Here is a 19,828-nt window from a genome sequence, read left to right on the forward strand (position 1 = left end):
AAAAATAGTAGTTTTTATCCCAAAATAGGAACAAAATAGGAAGCTTTCCTGGGATTCTATCCTCTTACGGGGGTCTTAATGGGAGGATAACTTTCACGACTAAGGTTAGAAAATTTGGCTTTTCACGGATAATGGTTATTTTTTCCCGTCACAGTTAACTTACATGAAAAACAAAGAAACGTCCCTCGTTGAAAATGAAAGTCTTTTTTTGCTCTTTGGGGTTCTCTGTGTTAGTTAGTAGGGTGTTAGTACACATTGAAAAGAATAAGTCATTGGTCATCAGAATGCGACTTACATTTTTCTTATTTGAAGTTGAAGTTTATTTGAAGTTTATTTTATTCATAAATACATAGCAGTTAAAAAACTGAATTGCGTATTTACTTACATAATGAAGATAAAAAAGTTACATTCATTTAAGTATTAAATCTAATTATTATCTTACTATCTTATTTTTGTCAAGACCACCAACTGGGGGCAAGAGACGATGAGGTAAGAGAACGAATTCCCCGGCCATACACGGGCCAATGATAGTATTTTTTTTAAATCTAATCTTAGCTACGCGGCTATTTTTAGAGAGGCACCTGATTGGCCAGTTGTAATGACGTAAAAGAATTTTAAATATGCATGACGTTGGGAACGAAAACTGAAAATAGCTTTGCGAAACCAAAAATATATTTTTAAAAACTGTGACGGGCATGGGGGTCCGTTCTCTTACCTCATGTTCTCTTGCTGGGGGTTATTTGGGACGTGTTTTGTCTTGTCAGACAAGCTTAGCGAGATCGAATGTCCACGAGAGGACGGCAAAGGAGGTAAAACGGTGTCGAGTGCTCTGAAGTCTCTAAATACTTCGAAACACTCCCTATTTCCCATTTATAAGTAAAAAAAAATCACGCTAAATGCTTTTAATTTTTTTCACGCCCAACGGTTAACTTTTCATGACGTGTTACGGCTAACGGTTAACCCCGTTGAGACCCTCTCCTAACAAAGCCAACAACAGCTCTTTTCCACAAACCAATGCCTTCTTATTCAATATCTAACACTTATAGACAAGATGGCATGCATCCTTTATAGAAACAAGTGTTAAAACTTGTTACCAATTAAAACTTAGGGCGCGTTCGATTGACCCTATTCCGGAATAAGAATACGTGGAGTGATGATTAAAACGGTATGTTTCACGCGTTTCGAAGCAGCAAGGATAACAAAACTATGTTTGAAATAGCATTTTAGCAGACGTTTGGCAGTTTTAATGTGAATCTCCGTAAAAACAAAGGATTTCTAACTTATATTCCATGTATTCCTATTCCGGAACATGGTCAATCGAACGCACCCTTAGTGCACAACGGAGGTTGCACCAACATGGCGGCTCTATACAAAACTCTGCAAAATTGCGGGAAATAATTCGACAAAGAACTCAGAAACGATGCACCGCACAGACTTGAGAATTAGAGAGGAGATTTCTAAATTTGTCTCCTACAACGTTCCAAGTTTTCGGCTTTTTTCATTCGTGTGATAGACACGAAGGTGATGTTTCAGAATTTGTCATGAATGTTACAGGAATTTTTCATAACGATGCGATGTTGCGGCAGATCACAAAGGCGGTCATGATTATTACTGCCCACTCTTTGTAGAACTTACTTGTTAACATTTTAAGGGCTAAGTGCTTGTTTGTTTGTTTTTTAATTTTTCGGCGATAAACGGTCAGCAGAACGTGGCTCCGCCGTGTAAGGGTCCATGTAAGAAGTACTCAATGAAACATCTGCTGTTTTGGGAAAATGAGAGCTCAGGTATGAACATCATGTGACAAATCTCTAGTTCATATTAGCAGAGAGAGCAAGTTCGCATCATTCTGGTAGGTTTATCATTTTAGAAGCGGTTTTTTGGGCCATCTTCGTCCACAGAAGCCCCCAAGCTGGCATCATTAAGCCGGAATGTGGGTAAAGGCAACCCTTTGAAAGAAAACAGAGGTGAGAGATGGTTTCATGCAGACTGGGACGCCTAAAATGCTCCGTTGTAAACATGGCGGTTCACGAGTGAAGTTGTCTCTCTGGCCTTTCTGTGGACGAATTCCAGGACCTACTGACACAATCTGGGCAAGTTTTGAAAGCTAAAACCTTCAATCGATGCGTTATTTTGCTGGTAGGACTGGGTGGCCCGACACTTATGAAAAAAACTATGAAATGAGAATCGGGAGTCTTCCATTGTCATGGAATGGCAGAATTACCCAGAATTCGTTTTGGCCGTGAGCGAGGCAACTTAAAAAGCACGAGACTGGCCCTCATCGAATGGCTGAAGCGAGGCCAGAGGAAAAGATTTCTAGCCAAATAGTATTTAGCAGTAGGCCTGGTGTGTGCTGTTAACCGCGTAGAGTCTGGATTTCTAAACAAGATTTTATCATAGAAAAGTCGCGAGAAAGTTGTGCTTTCATTTCGCTGTAATCCTCGTGTCAAAGAAACGGTATAATGCCGTAAATAAGAGAATAACGAGATTTATATTTGCAGCTCATCTGTCCTCATACTACTGAAGTCAAACTCTACATCTCTATGCAATAAGCGCATTCAAGATGTCCTCATATTACTTTATAAAAGTATGTATTTTTTTGTGGAAAAAAAAAGGGTTTTTTGCATATATGAAATATACGTTTTCCCTCCCGTCCCCTTCTTATGCATGATCTTCGCGGAAATTACATTCTGTTCCTCAATAAACCTGGAACAACCAGTTATGGTCTTAGTTCTCTTTTTTCTTAGATATCAGCTAAGTTGCGTAATGCCCTACCTGATCTTATCCGTACCTATGAGTTTACTGGTTTTAAAAGAGAATCCAGGGCCGCATTTTGTACAGCCTGTTTTCTTTTTAATGAATATTTCTTTAAATAATATGTATTTAGTAGGTATCTGTATAAGCTATGTATTTTAGCTGTAAATGTAATGTCTCGAAGATATTAGCTCCTGTAGTTATTCGGAAAAAGCTTATGACTGTATGTATGTTACCTTTAGGAGGGCGCATGCGTATACTTTGTAATCTGCGACTCCAGTGCTTACCATATGACAGATAAAATGACTTTTGTCTTGAATATATAAGCCATCTACTTCTTACGCTATATTGACAAGGGCGGTTTGGAGCTGTGAGTAGGCGTGGGATTTGTCACATATGGTTTAGGGGCCGACATATCTCTCCCTCAATGCCGTACCGGGAGGCAAGGTCGGTAGCAGAAAGCAGCGAAGGGCCAACTGCGTCCAAAAGCGATCGCACGGGCCGAAATCCCGGGATGACTCGTTTGGTACGACGCCCCAGCGCCGGTGTCTGGAGGTACTGCGTTTTTCTCTCTTGTTCAAACATTCGGTCAGCGCATGCGTAAATGTTCTGGCTCTCGCGATACCTAGCCTACCAAAAAAAAATTAACATGCTGTTTTTTTTTGTTTTTGTTTTTTTACCAGCAATTGACATTTCAGTTGATTTTATAGGCATAAACGTAACGTAAGAACCGTGCGTGTCTGGTCTTGTCTCGGACAGAGGCAAGAGATGGTTTCATGCAGACTGGGACGCCTAAAATGCTCCGTTGTAAACATGGCGGTTCACGAGTGAAGTTGTCTCTCTGGCCTTTCTGTGGACGAATTCCAGGACCTACTGACACAATCTGGGCAAGATTTGAAAGCCAAAACCTTCAATCGATGCGGTATTTTGCTGGTAGGACTGGGTGGCCCGACACTTATGAAAAAAACTATGAAATGAGAATCGGGAGTCTTCCATTGTCATGGAATGGCATAATTACCCAGAATTCGTTTTGGGCATGAGCGAGGCAACTTAAAAAGCACGAGACTGGCCCTCATCGAATGGCTGAAGCGAGGCCAGAGGAAAAGATTTCTAGCCAAATATTAAGCAGTAGGCCTGATGTGTGCTGTTAACCGCGTAGAGTCTGGATTTCTAAACAAGATTTTATCATAAAAAATTCGCGAGAAAGGTGTGCTTTCATTTCGCTGTAATCCTCGTGTCAAAGAAAGTGTATAATGCCGTAAATAATTAAGAGAATAACGAGATTTATATTTGCAGATCACCTGTCCTCATACTACTAAAGTCAAACTCTACATCTCTATGCAATAAGCGCATTCAAGATGTCCTCATATTACTTTATAAAAGTATGTATTTTTTTTGGAAAAAAAGGGTTTCTCTGCTTATATGAAAAATACGTTTTCTCTCCCGTCCTCTTCTTATTCATGATATTCGCAGAAATTACATTCTGTTCCTCAATAAACCTAGATTAACCAGTTATGTTGTTATCTCTTTTTTCGTACCTATCAGTTAAGTTTTGGAATGCGCTACTTGATTTTATCCGTACCGCTATGAGTTTACTGGTTTTAAAAGAGATTCCAGGGCTGTATTTGGTACAGCTTTTGTTTTGAATGAATATGTGTTTTATAAATATTATGTACGGTCTTCCAGGTTTAGTATGTATCTGTATATGCCATGTATTTTAGCTTTAAATGTGATGTCTCGAAGACATTAGCTCCTGTAGTTATTCTGAAATTCGAGATGAAATAAAGTTTATATTGATGAGCATGAATGATAGTAGATGAAAGTAGATGAATGTGAATGAATGAATGAATATGAAGGTAGATCGATGACGGTAAATTGAGGTCTGTAGAGGAAGGTAGATAAAAGTGAATGAAGGTAAATCAAGGGATATGAAGGTAAATGAAGGCGAATAAAGGAAAATGAAGGTAAATGAACATTAATAAAGGAATATTAAGGTAAACTGATGAATGCGAAAGAAGATAAATGAATGCAAATGAACGTGAATGAATGTAAATGAAGGTATCTCAAGGTAAATGAACGTTAATGAAGGGCAGGTACAAAACACAGGTCACATGTCACAGGTCATTATTTTACCAATACAGAAAGTATTCTAAACATTCATAAAAGCTAACCTTAGGCCTAAAAACTTTTGTTAGGCCTAATTAGGCCTAAGGTTAGCTTTTATGAATGTTTAGGATACTTTCTGTTATGGTAAAACAATGACCTGTGACCTCTGCCCTGTGACCTGCAGCTGTGTTTTGTACCTGCCGGTGATTGAAGGTAAATGAACGTGATTGAAGAGTCGATTGAAGGTAGATGAAGGTAATTGAACGTGAATGAAAGTCACTTGGAAGTGAATGAAGGTATAATAAGGTAAATGAACATGAATGAAGGTAAATGACGGTAAATGACCGTGATTGAAGGTAGATGAAGGTAGATGGCGGTAATTGAAGGTAATTGAACGTGATTGAAGGTAGATAAAGATATATGAGGGTAAATGAAAGCTAACCCACGTTACTGAGACGACACGACAGTTTGGGCAAAATGAGTTTATTTAACAGTGCTACAATACTGAACCGATCACTGGACAATAAACCGAAAACGCCAGAAACCAAAAACGTAAGTAAGAGAAGCTTAAAATGTATTAGGGTGGGAGTGGCGGGGACCGGGGAAGAGCTTACCTCTCGTCTCCGGATCTAGAGGAAAGATGAGCCACTAAGATCCACGTGCTTGATTATAGGAGACATTCGATATCTCTTTCACTAGTTAAATAACCATCATTCATCAATGATTTCTCGATGATTGTTTTCGAGTCTTTGGGGCTTTTCTTTTCAAGACACAGACGACACCATAAATTGGTTAATAATCAACTCTTACTGAACGAATCAGTGATACCAGGCCGTGGAGTGCTTGGGCGAATCATCCTCGCAATTTCCAAGGGTGGTGTCACAGGATCCCCTCTGCTCATTGAAGCCACACAAGGTCCCAAAGAAAAGACATCAGAATAAACTTTGAAGAAACTGAAGCCATGGGTACAGACGAACTCTTGGACGAAATAGGAAGCTTTGGATTCTTTCAAAAGCGTAATGTTTTACTTCTGGGACTTATCGTTTTTATGCTAACTTTCCAAACAGTATCTATGGTTTTCATTGGAGGAGAACCAACATGGCGGTGCTCCCAAAACAGTACGGTTTGCACTCGAAACGGAACGATCAGTGCGGATGATTACTATTATAAAGCTAGATGTAACATGAGTTCGGAAGACTGGGAATTTACGACAGAGTTCACTTCTATTGTAACGGAGGTGGGTTTCTATTGTAACGGAGGGAGGTGGCGTAGTCCTATCCGAGGGTAACCTGCGATCAGGCGTACTTTTCCTTTGACTTTGTGCGAAAAGGTACCTTTTTCCGCCCTGTTTAAAGAAAAGTACTCCTGATCGCAGGTTAATCCGAGGGCCGACATTGGGGTCTGCGGAAATGCGGTATCCGTTAATTTTTAGCGTGGTATTTCGGAAATTGTAGTCTGAAAAGTTCGAAATTGCGGTACGATCAAACCCTACAGAAAGCAGTTCTGTTTTGGTTCACGGTATTCGGTGCAGAAATTACATCACGGAATTATCAGACTTCCGGTTGCTGAAGGGGGAAATGGAAACTCTGCAACTTTCCTCCTTGGTGGGAGACGCGATTCGTTTGCTGTAGTGACAAAGGTAATCCAGGCACGCAGAGCAACACGGGGAAGAAAATATAGAACATATTAATTTCAGTTCGGTATTTAACTGTTTCTGAACGTGGTATTTGCCAAGTTTTGGTGTGGAAATGCGGTGGTATTGGACAACCCCCAATGTCCCCCTCCTATCGCTAAGTCTATACCCTTTGACAGGACTCCTGGGACCTGTTTCTCCTAAAGTGCCACTAATTAACTTCTCGGACCCAAAAAGTGTGAAACTGCCATCCACCTGGTTTAAAAAGCTGGTCTTTTAGTATGTTTTCCAAGATAACTAAAATTAATTTAAGGATTGTGAAAGTTGATGACTTACCTCTCCCTTCTTACTAGTAAAGACGGTGCCAACTAATTCAATGGTATTTTTTCACGGTTTACTGAATATGCGGGAAAAGCAGATCTTAACAACCAATGATCACACCCTTTCTCAAGCGGCAATTTTCACCGGCAGCCAGCGCTTAGCGAAATCCCTGATCAATGAATGAAATAATAAATACAAAGTTACTTACAAATAGAAATTTGATTAACCATTTTGACCAATCGTAAGTAAGTTGTTATACATGTACCAAGTAATTCATCCAACAAACTAAAAACCCAGGGGGTGTCTTGAAAACAAAGACCCCTAGGACCCCTAAGACTCGAAAACAAAGAAAGTAACCCAAAACCATTAATTTGGCTAACCCTAGGCGTAACTAGGCCTAAAGTTGGTCTTTAGGCCCGGGGTTAGCCAAATTGAGGGTTTTGGGGTTACTTTCTTCGTTTTTGAGTCTTAGGGTCCCAGGGGTCTTAGGGTCTATGTTTTCAAGACACCTAAAGCTCGGGGAGGGATTTGAACATAGCCCCAGGGAAATAGCGGGGTAAATAGATGAACAATGGAATGCAAATGAACATGAAGCATAATATAATGCCACCAGTGGCATTATATAATGCTTAAATCCAATGGCTGAATAGTCTATTTTACAGTTGAGTGCCTAGTTACCTGGCCTATGAATGAAAGCAAGGCTGGACTTGACGTCGTTTTGATGGAAACCTCGCTTTTCTTATTAAATTCTTACTACATCAATAACATAAGAAAAGGAGGGAGGTCTGTATCATAACAAGGTCAACACCAGCCTCACTTTCATTTAAAGGCCAGGTGACTAAGCACACCTATAATTTTTAGCTAAGTTGATCTTGATGGAACATGGCTCTTGTGAAGGTCTTTGTTCTTCCTTGATATCTGCCACTTGTAGAAAACCTTAAACGCCCACTTTGCTGCGTTCCTGGTAGCCTTCGGAATGCAGTCTTCCAAGTCTCTTTTGTCTTGCTCTTCCATCTTTGGCGGCCTAAACTGTTGTTTTGGAGGCGTGTTGTCCTTGGTTTAAGAGCCCTCAAAACACTAAACCAGAGCATTACCGGCCAACACGAATAAAATTTTTATACATTGCTGAATTACATTAATTTGTATAATACCAGTACCTATAGATACAATGATAAGGATATATTTAAAATATAGAAATTCTTTAAGATTGTTATTGGTCATTGTTGAGTTGGAACCAACTAAAATTTGATCTATGTGCTTTGAAAACTTCCAGGCTGATTTGCCTTAAATATTGAATAACTCGGCATAACTTTTAAGTGGAATGTTGGCAGTTCCATCAGACAATGCTGGCACGGTGAGAGAAAGGGTCATGGACTGCTTGTGACTTAAAACACATTAGTTCAAATTTTAGATCTTCTCCCATTTGTATAATAATTATCATTGGTTTGGTATTTTGAAAACAAGGCAAGAAAGGGACTTAGGTGACTTACTGCTACAGTTTCAGAAGAAAAAGATCAAGATTTTGAAATCTGCGAAATTAAAGCAACAGGATGTCTCTTCTGAAGTGTAAGTCACTTCAATAGGCCATTTTACAGTTGTTTGCTCAGTGACCTAGCCTGTGAATGGCTGTGAGGCTGCCGGTGACCGTGTATTGATACAAACCTCACTGCTTTTCTCATGCAAATTGTGTTGTTGTAATTCTAATTAGCCTACATTAACATAAGAAAAGAAAGCTCAAAGGTTTGTATCAAAGCAGGGTCACCGGTAGCCTCGCTTCCATTCTTAGGCCAGGTAACTTAGCTACAACTGTAAAATGGTCTATTGATGTAAAATGTAATTTTACTTAAAAAATAAATGCAAATCAGGGGAAAATGCTAAATATAGTGACCGCGCTCGTGGAGGGGGGATTGGAAACTAGAAATTTCAAATACCTTTTTCTCAAAAACTGGCCATACGACCCCACCTTAAAATGTCAGTATTTCCTTAGTTAAATCTATGAGACAGGATTTTTTCAAATGGCAAAAACACTGATTTTCGTCTATTTTGATAATAACTGAGAAACTGTCCGATAGATCTTTTAAAAAAATGTTGACAGTTTCGTCTTCATATTGTTTACTAATTCCCAAATTTTTGACCCTGGTCGTATGGTTAGGTTTTGAGCAAAAGGCCTTTGAAATGTCTAGTTTCCAGTCCCCATCCAGGAGCTTGGTCACTATATTTAGCATTTTCCCCTGATTTGCATTCATTTCATTACATCAATCGAAGTAACTAACGCTTCAGAAGAGACATCCTGTTGCTTTAATTTCACAGATTGCAAAATCTTGATCTTTTTCTTCGGAAAACTGTGATAAGCCACCTTAATGTGGCACTTGATAAGATAGCTTTGCAATGTATTGATTCTAAAGTAGGTCTATCAAACGTTGAGCTTCTGTTTGAGCCTGGTTTATTGCTATGATTATGGATGGGGGGTGGAGCATGCAGGGAGCCAGGATGGCAAAGTGCTGAGAACACTTGCTTCTTGCTAGTGTAGGCAGGGCTTCAATATCCTAGTTGTTGTTATACCAATCCTGTTCCAAAGGCTGTCCTTCATTTCTCCTGTACTACAGGCGAACATGTGGATTAGTACACCTATGCCATTGTAGGGCCTTAAATAGCACAGTACACACAAGCTGCAAAGTAACAAATTGAATGTGTTCATTGTTAATAAAGTAACCTCATATATATAGCTGACCAAAAATTTAATGTGTGAACGTAGAGACAAACTTTTATGATTAAATTGATTTATTTTCTCTTTCCAGTGGAACCTAATATGTGGAAAAGAATACTATGCCAGTTTATCTCAATCGATTCTGTTTATTGGTTGGATTCCTGGAGCATTCATTATTGGCAGACTGTCAGACAAGTTTGGTCGCAAACGCCTCCTGTTTCCAGCAGTATTTTGTGTTGTTTCTGCATCTTTTGCAAGCTCCTTTGTATCTGTTTTATGGTAAAAGCTCTATTTACAAATTAATCATAGTGGTTTTCTTAATTATTTTTACATCGTGTGGATATGGGTAACTGGAGCAAAGGTTTGCAGTGAGTGTAACGATGATGAGTTTGACAACCACTGTGAAGATGGGGCATTACGAAACCACAAAACAGCGAGACACTGAAAAACTGAAACGCTGAAACAGCAAAACAAAACACTAAAACACCATGTATGACCCCACCATACACTGAATACTAACCGACAAAGGTTGGATTTGAGATTACAGCATGTAAATATCGTTTTAGGCCTAATTAGACCTGAAACATTATTGCTCCTAATTCATTGAGGTTAAGATTAGGATTCAGATTAACACTGAGATTATAGGAGCAATAACTTTTTATAATTAGGCCTAAAACGATGTTTAATCTCAAATCCAACCTTTGTCGGTTAGTATTCAATGTATGGTGGGGTCATACATGGTGTTTTGGTGGTTCGTTTTGCTGTTTCGTTGTTTAGTAATGTGAAGATGCCAGTGACGATTCCATTTTGTGTTTTTTTGACAACATCAAGGTACCTACCTCAAATTCTAGGGCAAAGATTTGGAAGGGGAGAGGGTTTTTTTTCTAATAGAGAGGGTATGGGGGAGGGCTAACTTCAAACAACTTTCCCACGGAGAAACCAGGAAATTATGGCTGAAGCAACATTGTATTATCTTCCTTTACCTCTCAGGTTGTTCCTGTCTCTTCGAGGGATCACAGGTTTCTTTCAAGGTGGTGTTTACATTACACTATATGTTCTGACGACAGAGTTTGTCGGACCTAAGCATCGTGGTATTGCAGGGACCCTTGTGTGGATGTTTTACGCAAGTTCTCTTATGGTGCTGAGTGGATTAGCATATGGAGTGCGGGACTGGAGAATTCTGTCTATTGTGATATCAGCACCCGCATTTCCTCTGCTGCTTTTTTGGTGGTTAGTGTGGTCCTCCTTCACCTTTTGCAGTCTTAGAAATCAAATGAAGTTTAATCAATGTGGTAGGTACATCAACTCAGATTGCTCAACTTGGATTGAGTATAAAAGGGTTTTCTAAACCAGAACTATTCTATGTTTGCCCCAATTTCTCCAAAGTTAGCTTAAAGATTACGGCTGGGGTGATTTCTTGAAGGCTTAATCTTTTTTTTTTTTTGTCGATCCGAGGTGAGCAATCCGAGTTGATCCAGTCTGACCTTTTTACCTGACTTTTAACAATAAGCAAGATTGTTATCAGCATTGCAAAAGAAAATATAATAATAATACTCTTTATTTTTTCTCAGTGCGTGAGTGGGCAGAATTCAACAAATACTGCTGCAATCTGATTTGTTCTGGGAATCACAGGGCGGAATTTTCTCATCCGGCCCGCTCACGGGGGGTGGAATCCTAGCCTTGGTTGTGTGAGCTTGTGTGATGACCTTAATTTCCATTTTTTTTACATACAGAAGTTACCTTTTATTAGACAAGAGGTTTGGAAATAGAATTCAAGTAAAAATATTTCTCTTTGAAACATTCAGTTTGTAAGTCACTTTAATACTTAACATTTGCTATCAAGCATGGTGCTAGTCAACAATAAAAAACGTGATTTTAGAGAGGAAGGGAGAGAGGAAAAAAAAAAGAAGTTATTTACCAGCTAAGGGTCGGTCCATATAGTGAAAAACTGTGACCTTCGCTTTGCTATATATAGAGACCTCTCAGCTGGCAAGTACGGTAACATATATTTATTCCATTATTTATTAGCTGTATATTTGAACATCAGATGTTAAAAGACTTTCAAAGGGCATGGACCTCCCAGATAAGGAAGCAAAAAAGCCTGAAAAATCTCAAGGATTGTCCAGCTGTGCAGCTGTGTGGTTGACATTTGCTGGAACTGTCAGTAAATGCTTCTCTTGATTTTTCAAGGTGGGTTCCTGAGTCCTGTCGATGGCTGCTTGTTCATAACAAAGGCAAAGAAGCCCGGAAGGTGTTTTTGTCAATTGCTAAAGTAAATAAGGCCAAGCTATCTGATGACAAACTTCTTGACCTGGAAAGCAAGGTAGAAACTGTACATGAGGGTGGCATTCTGGATCTGGTTCGTACTAGACAACAGCTTGTAAAGACACTAATACTTTGGTTTACTTGGTAAGTTTTGGAGTGGCTAAATTTTAGAAAGAACTTGGTTAATCAACATATTGCATTACTGCCTGTAAGTTTAATAGCTGACCTGTACTGTATTTTGTGGCCTGCAATAAATATAATTTTTTGTATCAAATCATATGAGCTGGAAAAGAACAAAGAGTAGAAACGTCTAGTTAGTTGCAGTAAAACAAGGGTTGTAAAATCAAATCATTTGAACACACTGTGAGTCAAGATTGCCATTCTCTGGAATTCAGCCTGTTGGCCAATTATAGGAGGTGCATGATCTGAGAGATGCTACTATGGATTTCACTGTAGCTTGAGATGTCATGATATTTGAAAGGGGATCGACTAACACATCCATTGCCAACAATACATGTGTGGGGTCTTAAAGTGCAATGCGCCTTATTGTGGCCACCCAACAAACTTTCACATTTGACAAAAATTTTGTAAAAAGCTTTGTTAGGTGGCCACGGTAAGGCACGTTGCACTGTAAATGTCCCACTGAGTTTATAAACATTGAAAGCTAATGTGAGTGGTACCCACAGTTTTAAACCCTTATCCAATCATACTGAAAGGTCTAAGCATTTAGCAAACACCTGTACCTTTTCCATTTGTATAATAAGGAAAACGATATTGGCTGACTTTTACATTCTTTCTGACTTTCCACATTTTCATCTTTTAAATAGTGTACCCCAGTAGCTGAGGCAGCATCAAATTTTGTCATAAATCCACCATTGCAACTGATTGTGACAAATTCATACACTCAAGACTTGATATAAACATCACTTTAGCAACATAATAGGATGGAATTGTCTATAATTTTATATATTATAATAAAACACAATTTTTAAACAATATTCCTTTTTTCTACAGGTTTACAAATTCCATGGTTTATTATGGAGTCCTGTTGAGTGTTGGAGTGTTGGGTGGAAGTTTGTACCTAAACTTTTTCCTTACCACCGTCATAGATATTCCTAGTAATTTCTTTGCGATTTGGTTCATGAGTTGGTAATTATCGAAATAAGGTCAATTCAGTTAAATTCAAAGTATTGAGTCCTCCCTATTACAGCCAGATTTATCCATGTTCTTCCAGGTGTGTCAATATTGGATGAGCCCAACAAGTAGCTAACCCCTTGAGTTTCAATTTCGATTGCCACAATACCTTTACCATCATTACTACGGTATCACTATAATTATGCCCACAAGTGACATTCTTATGGCACTCGTTTGTTACTACACTGTACACTGGGTTGTTTGCCACCTGTAGACATCGATCGCTTGAGCCAAAACTCAACACACTGAACACACACAAAAAACAAATCACGTCTTCTCAATGTCAGATTTTCTCTCACGCACCACTGATTAATGCAACATACAAGAGTGGAAGGCACACTACAATCATCATCATCATCGGCAGCAGCATAAATGTCAACATTACCATCCTCATTTACGTCTGCCATCGTTATAAGTTTAATGTTCTCAATATTTTTTGTTGTTTTTCAGGGAGAGAAAGATTTTCTTTAACAATTTCTACGGGAGAAAGAGAGCATTGATTCTTTGCCTGGTTTTGGCAGCAGTTTTCTGTCTTATTTATTCCACAATCATTCCCTCTTCTGGCGCAGACAAAGGTACAGCACACACACACACACACCTGTAGCTGTTTACTCTTAACTGACTATAAAGCATCACAGTTAAGAGCAACTTAAGGAGTGTTAAAAAAAGCCTGAAATTTTTCAGGCTTGAATGGAACTCAAACCGAAAATGGCCTTTAAAGTTTCGGGACTTCGAGAAACAGGCTCCTGGTTAGTTGTTAGCTCATACTAAATAATTCTGTATAAGTGAAAGAATGATTGTCAAATATATGAAAGACATCTACTTTGAACTGCACTTTTTTAAACTTTAAGCGAGAGTGATCATTACAGTCGAGAGCACATTTAGCAGTTACAATGGAGCCTGAAAAAAGCCTGAATATTGATATATCAAACTCGGCCTATTGCTTCATCTTTAATAAGGCTGAGTGGAGTCAGGGTGACTTAGTGGTTATCAACTGTGCCTCCCACCTCTGCGACCCAGGTTCAACCCTGGCCTTGAGGTCACATGTGGGCAGAGTTTCAGTCAATCTCAATCTGACTCCAAGGGTTTTTCTCCAGGTAAAGCAGTTTTCCTCCCTCATCAAAATTGACTCTGGATCAATAACATCTGGGCGGATACCCTCGTATAGGGATAACCTCTGGTATCTCTCCCTTTCATTGTATTGAATGAATAAAGTTGGTATTATTATTATTATTATTATTGTTATAGTATTATTATTATAAGGCCAAGGGGTAGGGAGGTGGCACTTTGTTGAATAAGAATTTATCGATGTCCGGGAACATGCGCAGAGTTTAATAAATATGTCTTGTTGAATGAAAATATTTTTGTTGAAGTTGAATCAATATAGATTGTTGCATACGAATATGCATAAATTTGTTGAATTTTGCAACAAACAGCCAACCATACTGAACAGGACTTGAACCCTTGACTGGCTTCCTCAATGCACCTCCTGAACTTGTTCTTATTGCAATTATCCTTCTCGCATAGTGTCACTACAACAGCAATTCAAAGTAAGTAACTGTTGAATACCCTGGTGACTTTTGCAAGGCTCTTTCTCCCTGCTTTTCATGACCCAGACTTCCTCATCCCTAGCCCTCCCCTCTTTTGTACAATTTTTATTTATTTTATTTTTTTATTATTATTTCTATTTCATTACAAAGCACTACTTACAATTTCTTACAATTGCTTGTACACTTACACATGGCACGGTTTACCTTTCACCAACCTTTTCTTCCACCGCTGTCTTAATATTTATTTAAACGATGTATAGCTCAGACATTATGTTTCAGTAATCATTTAACCTCCAGAGTGTTTTCTTAAATAAGTGTTTTTCTTCTTTTGACAGCCTTTACGAACTATGATTACTAATTATACGAACGCGTCAACTAAATTACTATGATTACATAACAATTGTTATGATTACTGTTAATTATACGGACACGTCTACCAAATAAGCTGCAAACAAGTTCTCCTTTTCGCTCTTTCTTTTTAAATTTTTTTTTTTCGGAAATACCTTTGAAGATATGCATTCGGCGTACAGGTTTCTTCCGATTATTGTCAATAATCTACGTGATTACTTTCAACTCACATAAGTGTAATTTTAAGGCCTGGCCAAATGCTCGCAACATCTTGCAACATTGTTGCATGAAGTTGCGACGTGTGTTGAATGGACTGGCCAAACGCATGCAACATATCGCAATAGGGTGGCCAAACGTACGCAACATGTTGTGCCCAACAATGTTGCACGATGTTGCGTTGAAATGTTGCGAGCGTTTGGCCAGGCCTTAACAACAGTTCCACGCCCGAAAAACACCGTATGAAGTTCCATTCGCCCATAAATGCCCTTGTCCTCAATTTAGGTGACCTGATTTAGACCAAACAAAGGTTTGAGAGAGAAAAGAGGAAACTCTCAATGCTTTCAGAAGATTCCCGTCAAGAAGTTAAGCAATAGATAGTAGTTTATTAAGAACTCTCTTGCAGTAAAAAAAAACTGAATTAACGAGCTAGGATTTACAAGTGTAATACTAGTACTAATAAAATTAACATCTAATAATTACAATAATAATAATAATAATAATAATAATAATAATAATAATAATAATAATAATAATAATAATAGAATCATCAATTAATAACACTAATTGAAATATCTAAACGTGAAGAAGTTCTCCGCTCTCTTCGTCCTACAAGCTATAGTATTCTTAAAAAGATAGTGTTTTTGCGAGTTTACGCCTTAGATTTTACTTAGGCTCATTCAGGAGTGGACTAGGTAACAGGTGATGTAAAGTATGGCTAGGAGACTTCATTTGAGTCATATATTTGTTACACAAGTAGTCTTTTCTATTGTCCAAGCTATCTAATTCACCTAACTGGGCCCCTGCTGGCGCTTCAGGTTAGATTATCATTCTCGTCACCAGAGCCTCGGGTCGACCCAAGGCTCTGGGAATCGCTATGTAGGAGAACATGTTCTTTTAGCCAAAAATTGGCTATTTGAACCTTACGGCGCCTGCTCACTCCTCGTGCTAACATGAATGCACCAATTAGAGACGCTTTTGATTGTTCGTCACGAAAACCAATGAGAAAACACTTTGTTTCAGGGTTTCCCAGCGCTCTTCTCTCCCTCAGTCAAGAGAAGAGCTCTGGGGTCGAGATTGGGTAGATTATATAGAGTGCCCTTTTTCGCTCTATGGCATTGGAAAGGTAGACGGGAATGGCCTGCCAAAATACGTCTGTTCCGTAGTGGTGTTGGAATTTAGCCAGCCAAAAAATACAACCCCCCACCCCCCCCCCCCCCCTCTCCTGGCCTATCCCTAAAAAGTTTCGAAATGTTGTAAGTTATCTTCCCTGACGCTTTTACATGCGACGCTTTTACCTGCCATGCGACGCTTTTACCTGCCATGATTCAGGGGCACCCAACAAGCCATTTTTTCAAAATTCAACAAAAGCTAACATGGCCATAAAATAAATAAAAAACTAGCCATTTTGGAGCAATTTCTCTACCTGCTGGGAAGTTGTTCATCTGTTCCGCACTCCCAGCAGAAGCAGACCAGAAATTCCGTCTAGCAGCAGGGCCGGGCCAAAATGGGCGTGGCAACAGGCTTCGCATTTACCCTTCAGTGGGGGTGGGGAAGGGGCAGAAGCGAAGGGTACATAGACTACAAATAACCCTCACAATTATTTTTTTGTCCTTAGAGAGGCGGAAGCGCGAGCAGATTGAAAACAATTTGCCAGCACAACTAAAATCTTTTTCCCAGCGACTTCCCAATACGTGTACCGTCTTTTTCCAGCCAGCAGATACACACATCCGGAACATCTATTTTGCGGAACACCGTCGTTGGGTATCCCTGATAATAGGCACGCTTTTGAAACCCTTGTTCTCGGTTGCCCAGTATCATTACAGTCTGTTATTTAATAGTTAATACGAGTTTTCTTCCCTTGACACTTTTAGGTGCTGAGGCGGTGCGTATCTTTTTGGCAGTGCTTGGAAAATTCTTCATCAACGCATCTTTTAGTACAATTTATGTGTTCTCAGTCGAACTTCTTCCAACTGTGATCAGGTTTGTAGAGAATTTAAATGCTCATGTCGCATTTCTAGCCAGCGGGACAATGGATCCGTTGAAAGATCGCAATTTGAATTCAGTGTGAACAACTTCATCGATAACATCAGCAAAAAAAAAGACTCGCTTAAAAAATAATTGATCATCTCATATCCAACAAACTGGAGTGGAATAACTGTTTCATTAAAAATGCCCCAGAAGAAGAGACCATCTTATCTCCTTTTCGTTTTGAGCCGACGCGTACGCCTACCATATTTGCAGAGAATGGAATATGTATAGGAAAGGAAAGGAAAGAAATTTTATTTAAGTGTCTCGTCGTTCTAACCCTGGAGCACTAATTGGGGACACTGTAAACTGAAATCAACAATCAACGCAAATCAAGTGAAATGTTGGTTTTTGGGGAGAGGGGAAACCGGAGTACCCGGGGAAAAACTTCTCGGTGCAGAGAAGAGAACCAGGAGGGTGGGAGGCGAGTGCTCTCACTACTGCGTCATCCCTGCATTTCGTGATTTATGGGCACGAGTGATGTTTTGAAAGTTCTCAAAATCAATCAATTAGAGAACTTTCAAAGCATCACGAGTGGCCATAAATCACGAAATGCGCGAGCAAGTTCTTACGATTTTTCATTTACTGGGTTGCCATGTGGCAATCCAGTCGAAATCTGCGTCGCATTTCCTCGTTTGTTCCTGTGTCGGAAATCGGAAAGGTTGCGCAATAGTGTCCTTCCTTTCACTCCCTTGCTAAGTATCGTCCTTGTCTCTAGAGTCTTCTGCATTAGTCTGTGGTAGGTTTCGGAGGGTAGTAAAAAGGCTTAGATTTTATCCGGTAGACACAATAGAAGAGATTTTGTCTATAACTTCTCTATAAAACATTGCGATAAAATATTAAACATCATTAAAAAACGGTTAAAAAAAGGTCTAAAATGCGACGTTTCGACTTACGTCATTATCAAGCAATGAAAATAAAAACGAACTCGAATATATAGTAAAATTAATGCATGAAGTTATGCTGTTTACCCTAGAGACACAATCAAGTAAAGAGCTCAGCTCGAATGGAGTCCTCTTGAGTATTGAGTGAAGGCTTAAGTTCCTTAATGAAAAACATTTCATACAAAAGACAATCAAACTTAGTTTGGCATTTCTTAAGAATAGAGAAATGACTGCGAAAACTAGAGGTGTCAATACCACCCATGGATAACCTAATTTTAGACCTTTTTTAAACCGATTTGTAACCATGTTTAATATTTTATCGTAATGTCTTATAGTGAAGTTAGACAGAATAAAATATTTAATTAATCTGCAATGGCGGCGAAGTCGATGTAAGGCGAATGGTGTTTATTGGATCTTTTAACAAAATGCACCCTTATGGAGCTCAAGAATGGAACGACAATTCGATAAACAACACAAGCGGTGAAAAATGAACATCTGGAATCATCAAAGCGACGAATAATGGACTTCGAAAGGAGTAGCTTGCGTAGCTGACGGTATTGTTTGCGCGGAGAATGGGGATGGGCGCTGTAAAATACCGCCTGCCGGAGAACTTTGAATCCAATGACGGACAGCCAATCAGAGTAAAGCTGTAATGCGACACCAAGTTGTATATTACAAGTGTCAATAATTTGGCGCAAAACAAATGAGCAGCATGCACGGAAGATAGTAAACACAGATGTTAATTTGCAAAGCATGGAAAGGGTAGATACATCAAAGAAGCCAGTAAAATGAGAAAGACTGTCAAGTAAATCCGCGAACGATTGCTGTAGATTATGTCGATGTAATCTGAAATTGCAATTCGGAGATTATTAAAAAACACCCTTTCTAATATCGACCGAAAGATGGTTAAATCAAGGGAGAGAGTGAATGAACCACCACCGATCGACGATGCAAACGAGGGAATCATCACACCTCAAGCCAAGAACTCTCTAGCGGAATGTCGATTAAGTATCCTATTAAACTACTCAAGTAAGCTGAAATTTGGTGTCCATTATGGATATTGTCCCTCAAAGGTGCATATAAGGACTGTAATGTTTCAGATTCATCAGAGAGTAAATTGAAGGCGAAAATTTCTCTTGCTCTGTCGACCGCAGTATCTGCAAGCGATCACAAGCAACGTTTTTGTTGACAATGTTTATTCCTTCGGCAAAGTGAAGATCTTGTATATCAAGTGTGGGTAGAATAACCATAACATCTTTGCCGGAAAGCAACTCCGCCTTCGCAGCCGACTCCTACTCTTCTTGAGCAAAATTTCCCGTTCTTTTTTAATGTTTGGATAAGCAAGAGCTTTTGATATACTGCCATTGATGGTCGACGTTGTTGATTTTCCTTCACAGAAGGGACAAACTTCGACGAAGGTCTCAAGTAACATTTGATTGACGTGTTCTTGATATCAACCAATCAGGAATTTCCGTCTGCTCAGTTACCAAGATATTAAAAAAAAAACCCATAGTTTTCGGGCAGGCGGTATTTCATAGCGCCCATCCCCATTCTCTGCGCGGCATTTGCCTCTCGCGCCAACAATATTGCCATCTACCCAGGCTACGACAGGAGCTCATTATAATTGCATCTTTCGATCAGCCGTCGAGCAGTGATCTGTATTTCTAAATATTTTTATTGACTGTGCTGTTATGTACAACACTGAAATCAAGTGGCAAATTCTGTGTTAACTTTGTCTGGTTGGATATGAGTTTAACAAACTGATTCAAGGAATCGAACACCTTGAATGCATCTGTGTTCATTCAAGTCCGATCTCAGTTGTCTG

At 39.2% G+C, this 19,828-nt stretch overlaps 1 protein-coding gene across 1 annotated transcript in view; it reads left to right on the plus strand.

Moving 5' to 3' along the window:
- The first annotated feature begins 5,649 nt into the window (after nucleotides 1-5,649).
- Nucleotides 5,650-19,828, plus strand: part of LOC138044069 (uncharacterized) — a 16,437-nt gene continuing 2,258 nt past the window's right edge. Inside the window, exons 1-7 of the mRNA XM_068890682.1 lie at nucleotides 5,650-6,094; nucleotides 9,610-9,797; nucleotides 10,509-10,748; nucleotides 11,709-11,927; nucleotides 12,798-12,932; nucleotides 13,428-13,552; nucleotides 16,966-17,074. Coding sequence (XP_068746783.1) covers nucleotides 5,819-6,094; nucleotides 9,610-9,797; nucleotides 10,509-10,748; nucleotides 11,709-11,927; nucleotides 12,798-12,932; nucleotides 13,428-13,552; nucleotides 16,966-17,074 — 1,292 coding nt within the window. The 5' untranslated portion in view covers nucleotides 5,650-5,818. The remainder of the gene's footprint in view (nucleotides 6,095-9,609; nucleotides 9,798-10,508; nucleotides 10,749-11,708; nucleotides 11,928-12,797; nucleotides 12,933-13,427; nucleotides 13,553-16,965; nucleotides 17,075-19,828) is intronic.

The sequence above is a fragment of the Montipora capricornis genome, chromosome 1 (genome assembly GCF_036669925.1).
Source record: "Montipora capricornis isolate CH-2021 chromosome 1, ASM3666992v2, whole genome shotgun sequence".
Taxonomy (NCBI): domain Eukaryota; kingdom Metazoa; phylum Cnidaria; class Anthozoa; order Scleractinia; family Acroporidae; genus Montipora; species Montipora capricornis.